Source organism: Vitis vinifera, chromosome 17 (assembly GCF_030704535.1).
Source record: "Vitis vinifera cultivar Pinot Noir 40024 chromosome 17, ASM3070453v1".
In the NCBI taxonomy this organism is placed as follows: domain Eukaryota; kingdom Viridiplantae; phylum Streptophyta; class Magnoliopsida; order Vitales; family Vitaceae; genus Vitis; species Vitis vinifera.
In genome coordinates, this window is record NC_081821.1 from 11,776,224 (window position 1) to 11,785,200 (window position 8,977).

General features: G+C 33.0%; 1 protein-coding gene across 1 annotated transcript; it reads left to right on the forward strand.

Moving 5' to 3' along the window:
* The first annotated feature begins 211 nt into the window (after positions 1-211).
* On the forward strand, positions 212-1,829 carry LOC100248387 (cytochrome P450 71A9). Its single transcript, XM_010665526.3, has 2 exons — positions 212-1,138; positions 1,221-1,829. Exons 1-2 carry the CDS (start codon positions 212-214, stop codon positions 1,827-1,829), a joined length of 1,536 nt encoding a protein of 511 aa, XP_010663828.1.
* Positions 1,830-8,977: the final 7,148 nt, after the last annotated feature.

Genomic DNA, 8,977 nt, shown 5'->3' on the forward strand with positions numbered 1-8,977 from the left:
TAGTCACCGATCATAATTTTAAACCTTAAAATCGTAATCGGTGACTAATATTTTAATTTTTTATTAAAACAGTTATAGCTGGCACCAACTATGGTTTTTAAAAAAAGTTAAAGTCGTTGTAGACCTCGTATTCACCGCTTTATAAAAAGAATTAAAACAGAGCCATTTTCTGCATTTTGTATGAAGTCGGTTTTCAATAACCCATTCAGGCATGGGCATCTCCTCCTTCCAGGCTTCTCATTCCATGGTTTCTCAGTCTCTCTTGTTGCTCTTGTTGGTAATTTTTTCTGCTCTTTTGTTGTTCCTTCTGTCGACCAAGCAGAAGAGGAAGAGTGTAGCATCAAGAAGACTACCGCCGGGTCCTAAGAAGCTACCATTAATCGGGAACCTTCACCAACTCGGCAGCTTACCTCATGTAGGCCTACAACGCCTTTCAAATGAATATGGGCCGCTCATGTACCTGAAACTAGGCTCAGTTCCAACTCTAGTAGTCTCATCAGCTGATATGGCTAGAGAGATTTTCAGAGAGCATGATCTTGTTTTTTCTAGCAGACCTGCGCCATATGCTGGGAAGAAGCTGAGTTACGGCTGCAACGATGTAGTTTTTGCTCCATATGGTGAGTACTGGAGGGAGGTCAGAAAGATTGTGATCTTGGAACTACTGAGTGAGAAGAGGGTTCAATCATTCCAGGAATTGAGGGAAGAAGAGGTGACACTTATGCTTGATGTTATAACTCATTCTTCGGGTCCTGTGTATTTAAGTGAATTGACGTTTTTTCTATCCAATAATGTTATATGTCGAGTGGCTTTTGGTAAAAAGTTTGACGGTGGAGGAGATGATGGCACTGGGAGATTTCCTGATATTCTTCAGGAAACACAGAACTTGCTTGGAGGATTCTGTATTGCAGACTTCTTTCCATGGATGGGGTGGTTCAACAAGTTGAATGGCTTGGATGCCAGGCTAGAGAAGAACTTCTTGGAACTGGACAAGATCTATGACAAAGTAATAGAGGAGCACCTTGATCCAGAAAGGCCTGAACCTGAGCATGAAGATCTTGTTGATGTACTGATTCGAGTTCAGAAGGATCCAAAAAGGGCTGTAGATCTCAGTATTGAAAAAATCAAGGGTGTTCTCACGGTGAGTTCCCTTTTCGGTTTCCATGCATGTAGTATTGCTTTATGAATCTCCACCAAGAACTGACAGTAAGAACCGTTTCCAGGACATGTTCATTGCAGGGACTGATACCTCTTCAGCCTCACTGGTATGGACAATGGCTGAGCTGATTAGAAATCCTTCTGTGATGAGAAAAGCACAAGAAGAGGTGAGGAGCGCTGTCAGAGGAAAATATCAGGTGGAAGAAAGTGATCTTTCGCAACTCATCTACCTAAAGTTGGTGGTAAAAGAGTCACTGAGACTTCATCCACCAGCCCCATTACTAGTTCCTCGAAAAACCAACGAGGACTGCACGATTAGAGGGTATGAAGTTCCAGCAAATACACAAGTGTTCGTGAATGGAAAATCGATAGCAACTGACCCAAATTATTGGGAAAATCCAAATGAATTTCAACCTGAAAGATTTTTGGATAGCGCCATTGATTTCAGAGGACAAAACTTCGAGCTTTTACCATTTGGCGCTGGCAGGAGAGGGTGTCCTGCGGTTAACTTTGCCGTCCTGTTGATCGAACTTGCGCTCGCAAACTTGCTGCATCGTTTTGACTGGGAACTGGCTGATGGGATGAGAAGAGAAGATTTGGATATGGAAGAAGCAATTGGCATAACAGTGCACAAAAAAAATCCTCTCTACCTTCTAGCTACCCCTGCTAATTGATGTATAGGAGCAGAAAGCTTTGATATGTATGAAAATAAATATAAGGCTATGTTTAGGAAGTATGTAGACAAATATATAATTCCAAAAAATAGTTTTTGAAAACTATTATTTAACCTTTTGTGGAATAAAAGTTTGTCACAAAATAAAATTTGTTTAGGAAACTAAAATGTTGTTAACATGTTTTCTATATTTTTGAACGTGTTAAAAATAACTTTTATATATAATATTTTATTTTTAATCATTCTTCGAATTAATATAATTATTTTTTTAAATCCCTTGCAAAAAAATAAGTGAAAACAATTGAAATCAATTAAAAGCTATTCTCTTAGGATATCCTACTTTCTTTTTAAAAAAAATAAGGGTTTGTTTGGTTACTATTTTTTAAAATAGTTCTGAAAAATAGTTTTTAAAAATAATTTTTAAAAACTATTTTCCAATTTTTATAGAACAAAAGTCTATTTAAAAATCTAAAATATTTTTAATATTTTTAAAATAAATTTTATATCTAGCGTTTTATTTTTAGTCATTCTATATTTTTATACATTTAATTTTTAAAACAATCCTTAAAAAATAAATGAAAACAATATAAAACAACTAAAAGGCTTAAGGTTGCCCATCTACTTCAAATATCACATGTTGAGAAGGCTAAGAGTAATGGAAAATCTAAAGGATAATGTCTATGTGTACACTATATATACTATTAAAGTTTGGTAACTCGAATTTTATTTGATCTGATCTGAAAAGTTCACAATGCAACATATGTGGTGAAACTATAATTATGATATTTTTTGGGCTTATGGTAGTAGCAGAGGGATCGGGCCATAGTCTACCATTGTTCTTATTGCAAGTGTAGGTATATATATATGTGTGTATGTGTGTGATGATGTATAGTTTTAACATTATAATGATCATGTTTCTCCCATAGTCGCTTGTATCTCTTTTCTCTTGTAGTAATCTTTTAATATAATAGATTTCCTTCTCGTGATTTTTCCTGTTTTGGATTTTTAACATAAATATTTATTCTTATTCTATTTTTTTTTTATTGTTTATTCTTATTGTGTAACATATAGTTAAGTGACAATCATTCTTAATTATCATGTACATCCTCTGTGCGTGCGATTGGATTAGTATAATGAGGCATGCCATATCGAGTACTGGATGTGCCTCGATGAATTTGTGTAAAGGTTCGATGAGGTCATGTATGAAGAAAACCACTTTAGTCTTAAGGATAGAGTTGAAATGACACCTAAGCTTTACAAAAGTTTGGTACAAGCTACGGTGGGGCTCCTACTACAAAGCTGACCCTGACAAAACACTTTTTCATATAATCGACTCTTTAAAATCTAAAGACATGTTCACACTGATATTTGAAGTAACATTCCTACCATTTAATGAGAAGAAAGACTCCTAATCAGCTTTTTTTTTAGAAAAAAAAAAAAAAAACCCTTGTGAGCAACAAATATTTTAGAATAGTAGTACCAACCACTGCATGCAATTCTGGGCAATGATTGAAGAATCTCCCTTACCCACTTAAATTATATTAATATAAAATTGACAATCAATAATGCATCAAGCAAATAATTCACATATAATATATATAACACTAAGAAAATGAAAAGCTTCAATGTCCATAATATCAGCCCTTTCCCACCAAGGAAAAGGAAATGACAAAAGAGAAAAAGACAAACCCCAAATTCAACTCACCCACCAAGTCCCATAATGTAAGCTTAGGAAAAAAAAAAATTGACCAGTTCATATCATAATGAGCAAGTGGGTGTTTGACATAAATTAAATGTTTTTGCTAATTGGAAAAAGGCAAACCCCCTATTCAATTCACCTTCCAAGTCCCATAATGTAAGCTTTGAAAAAAAAAATGACACATCTAGAAAAGTTGACCATACCATAGTAAGCAAGAGGGTGTTTGCAATTAATTAAATGTTTTTGCAAGCATGTTATGGTAATATTTGAATATTTTTTCAATGAAAAAGCATACAAAAAGTTATATTAGAAATTATTATTCAACCCATATATTCTATATGATTTTAATTATGCACTAAACTCATGTAGTTGTTCGCACTTTTTTCACAATGTTTTGCTTGGAAAGAAATATCATTCCAAGGAACTAAAAGCTCTTACTTTCGATGAATTGTTTTTAGGGGAAACTATTCAAAAAGGTTGGCCAGCCTTGATAAGGAACCCTCTATGGTGGGCTATTTTGGTAAGTCTTGTAAGAGATATTAGAGGGAAAACAGAAAGAAAAAAAAATCCTCCAAAAGTCATTCAGGTAAATATTAAGAGAAAATAATGAAAATGCCAAATAAATAAATAAATAAAATATATAATATCTGAAAAATCTAAGTAAAAGAACCTGAAGTAAAGAACCCCTCCCTTAAAACTTCTTATATTTTCCCTTGAAGAAATTCAGTTCCATCACACCATTTCATGTTATCCCATTCTTTTGTTGTTATTGTTTGAATCTTCATATTAGCTATTATTATCTCATTTGAAACCTGAAGGTAAAGTAAAAAACCACAGTGATACCCGAAATGTCTTTGATTTGTGTTTTTTCCTTTGTTATTGCATAAGTGATTCGTGCCCAGTTGGGTATTTTAATAAAAAATATTTATAAATCCTATGCCCTTATATTAGCGTAGCAAAGCTACTATAGTATAGCAGCTCTAGGGTCGAACTCTGGGATGGGTTTCACTCTACCAGTGATAGACTCAAGATTAGAAATTGAATCTGATGATTTCCTTTGTCAAAAACTTAAAGTTTAAAAGAAAATAAAATTTGTTTTGAAAGTGGTGTTTGAAACTAAACTAACATAGAACTAGGTAAAAATGGAAGAAAGAAAGTCTCCCGGAGCTAAAGGTTGCTAGGATCAAGTTCAGAATGCAAAGTGGGAAATTCCAGATTTTTCTCCTCGTATTGGGGACAACAACATAAAGGATGGTTGTTTCCCGAACCGGTATAGGTTTAACAATGAAGATTTAATCCATAAAAAGTCAATAGAAATGGTAGTCAAGTTCCATTAATGGCTTTAAACACTATGGGTCTTCACCTTGAGCCACTTTCCAATGGCTCGTACATGATAACTAATGGTCTTATGTGGATCTACCAATAAGTATCCACAGAGACCTAAAAGCTTATCATGTATTGGCCATTTAAAGTGATTCTAAGGGATTTAAAGCAAAACTTTAGATTTAAAAGCCATTTATGAACTCCAACTACCTGTATTTAATGCACAAGAGTTTTCCACTTTTGCATTTGGACTTTTCACCTAGCTTCCTTCACTCCAAGAAACCAAAGGTTTAGCCTCACATTCTCTGGGAAAACATCCTCAGAGGTTGTTTGGCTTCCAAGAAAAAGAAAATAGAAGAGAGAAAAGGAAAGCAAAGAGAACTCTGTATTTCTCCCTGAGAGGAAAATTTCACTCTGTGTAAAAAATATACAATCCCCCTCTCTTTCGAGAGATGATTTCCACCCCTCTTATAGTCTTTACAAAGCAAAGTCTGTGATTGGCTAATTACAAGGATAAGAAAAGAATTTACATCAAAAAATACAAAAGAAAAGATCTCATGTGGAGTTGGCAGAACAGAGGAGATTTAACACCAAAGTCACATAAACAATACATGGTGCGAAATTCGCACTTGCATGGCATTTTCGCATGAACAGTACAAAGTGTGAAATTTGCCATTTTGAGCTCCTTATACGAATGGCAATATACCACTATAGGTACTTGATTTGTCAGCAATTCCAAGCCGGTTCCGAATATGGGATTCTTGAAAGGTGATTTTGCACGATGAACAAAATAGAGCCTCCCAAAGTGACAGTGCACAGCTACAAAAACTGCTTCTTTCCTTTGTTTTTCCTCTTTGCTTCTCTCCTTTACTTGGCTTGTCTTAATGATCCAAAAAACTGTCAAAACACTAAAACTAGCCACAAATATGATTAGAAGTCATTGCTAGGTCCTTAACATGCCAATTGGAATAAAAATGGAGAACTACTATACAAAAGTGCTTAAAACATAATGAATTAAAGGCTCAAAATAGCACTTTTTGGGTAGTAATCAATAAGATTTGTGAAAATTTGTTGTATAAGAATTGAAATTTATTAAGCTAAATTAACCAATTAATGAGATATCAAGGATAATTACTATAATCAAAATAAACAAATAAGTATATAAGGGACAAGAATTTTTACATTGAAAATTCTCATAATAACTGTGTGGAGATAAAAGAAATCATAAATTTGAGACCTTAAATTTAAATCTACTATATGAGATCAAGTCATACAGAATTACCTAATTGTTTTACCCTAAAAACTTACTCTTCGTAACCTATAACACAATCCACATCTATGATGCAACAATCTTCAATTGCTTTAGTGAATACTTCTGAGCCTCACTAAAGGGATGCAAGTCTTCAAATAACCCAAAGATTCAACACTTTAAATCCTTCTTAAGATAATGGTATGGCAAATTAGGTCAAACCTCTCAATGAATATCCTACCCTGAAAGGGTTATAACAATTTAACTTTTTCAATCTCTTGAGTGAGAACATTGTTTTTCTCAAGAAGAGATCGAATGATGTTCAAACTCAAGAAATCGAATTTTTTTCAAATAATTTTTAATTAGATTTTGATACTCAACAGCAAGATTATCAAGGAAAGTAGGATTTGTAACTTATACATTTTCATAGTAGTTGTGCCTTCATGAGAGACTTGGAGAACATCTTAGACTTCCTTAGCACGAGTACAATTATCTATCTTGCAAAAACTCAATAGGACTTACCCCATTAAATATGCTAAATAGAGCCCAAGCATTAGCCTCACTTCCATCATTATGTAATTTATCACATTCTTGTTTGAGTTTTAACTCACTAATTGATTTCTCATTCACATTGAATTTCAATTGGGATCCCCATCCATATTCTACTGAATTTCAAACCCTTTCACGTTGCATTTTTAGAAAAAATTTCATCCGGGCTTTCCAGTAGGGATAGTTACTCCCATCAAAGTACCAACCACTGCATGCAATTCCGGGCAATGATTGAAAAATCTCCCTTACCCACTTAAATTATATTAATATAAAATTGTCAATCAATAATGGATCAAGCAAATAATTCACATATAATATATATAACACTAAGAAAATGAAAAGGTTCAATGTCCATAATATCAGCCCTTTCCCACCAAGGAAAAGGAAATGACAAAAGAGAAAAAGACGAACCCCAAATTCAACTCACCCACCAAGTCCCATAATGTAAGCTTAGGAAACAAAAATTGACCAGTTCATATCATAATGAGCAAGCGGGTGTTTGACATGAATTAAATGTTTTTGCTAGCATGTTATGGTAATATTTGAATTTTTTTTTCAATGAAAAAGCATACAAAAAGTTATATTAGAAATTATTATTCAACCCATATATTCTATATGATTTTAATTATGCACTAAACTCATGTAGTTGTTCGCACTTTTTTCACAATGTTTTGCTTGGAAAGAAATATCATTCCAAGGAACTAAAAGCTCTTACTCTCTATGAATTGTTTTAGGGGAAACTATTCAAAAAGGTTGGCCAGCCTTGATAAGGAACCCTCTATGGTGGGCTATTTTGGTAAGTCTTGTAAGGGATATTAGAGGGAAAATAGAAAGAAAAAAAAAATCCTCCAAAAGTCATTCAGGTAAATATTAAGCGAAAATAAAAATGTCAAATAAATAAATAAATAAAATATATAATATCCGAGAAATCTAAGTAAAAGAACCTGAAGTGAAGAACCCCTCCCTTAAAACTTCTTATGTTTTCCCTTGAAGAAATTCAGTTCCATCACACCTTTCATGTTTTCCCATTCTTTTGTTGTTATTATTTGAATCTTCATATTAGCTATTATTATCTCATTTGAAACCCAAAGGTAAAATAAAAACCACAGTGATGGCTTTGATTTGTGTTTTTTCCGTTTTTTTCTTTTTGGATTATTTAAATGAAAAATATTTGTTATTGCATAAGATTTGTGAAAATTTGTTGTATAAGAATTGAAATTTATTAAGCTAAATTAACCTATGAGATAGCAGGAATAATTACTATAATCAAAATAAACAAATAAGTATGTAAGGGATATAGGAATTTTTACATTGAAAATCCTCACAATAACCGTGGAGATAAAAAACCATAGATTTAAGACCTCAAATTTAAATCCACTATATGAGATCAAATCACACAGAATTACCTAATTGTTTTACCCTAAAAACTTACTCTTCGTAACCTATAACATAATCCACATCTACGATGCAGCATTCTTTAATTGCTCTAGTGAATATACTTCTCAGCCTCACTAAAAGGATGCAAGTCTTCAAATAACCCAAAGGTTCAATACTTTGAATCCTTTTTAAGATAATGGTATGGCAAATTAGGTCAAACCTCTCAGTGAATATCCTACCCTAAAAGGGTTATAACAATTTAACTTTTTCAATCTCTTGAGTGATAACATTGTTTCTCTCAAGAAGAGAATGATGTTCAAACTTAAGAAATCGAATTTTTTTCAAGATAATTAGTCTTTTCTTCGTTAAGTAATTCAATTTTAGCTTTATGAGCATCAAGAATTTTTTTCAAATATTTTGTAATTAGATTTTGATACTGAACAACAAGATTATCAAGGAAAGTAGCATTTTGTCCATTAGTACATTTGCATTCACTATCACTATCATGCATAAAATCAATAGATGCAACCAAAGCAAAATAATCATTTTGTTCATACCTCACATCTTCAAAAGTCATGGAGTCACTCTCTTCAAAATCAGTGTCACTCCAAGTGGCTTGCATTGATTTTTTAATGTCCTTACGACTCAGACATGCAATAGCAAAATGTCTCAAACCTCCATAATTAAAAAAAAAAATTATATCTTTTTACCTTTGGAGATTTTGTTATCATTTTCTTTGAAGGATCTATTAGTTCATTTTCCTTTTCCAAATTCTTCATTTTTATTAGATTTTCTTGACAATCTCATAACTTCTTCGATTCATTTAACCATATGAGCAAGTTTATCGCTAGTTAAGTCATTAGGATTTTCAAGTTTTTTCCTCATTCTCAGAAGCCTTGAAAGCAAACTCTTTAGGTCTTTGAGAATTTGGAAGGGTTATCTTATATGTTTG

Bases quoted from the DNA above. Each gene is read 5' to 3' on its own strand.
- LOC100248387 (XM_010665526.3), top strand. From the start codon at position 212: ATGGGCATCTCCTCCTTCCAGGCTTCTCATTCCATGGTTTCTCAGTCT. The intron at 1,139-1,220 runs GTGAGTTCCCTT...AACCGTTTCCAG, and splicing joins AAATCAAGGGTGTTCTCACG to GACATGTTCATTGCAGGGAC.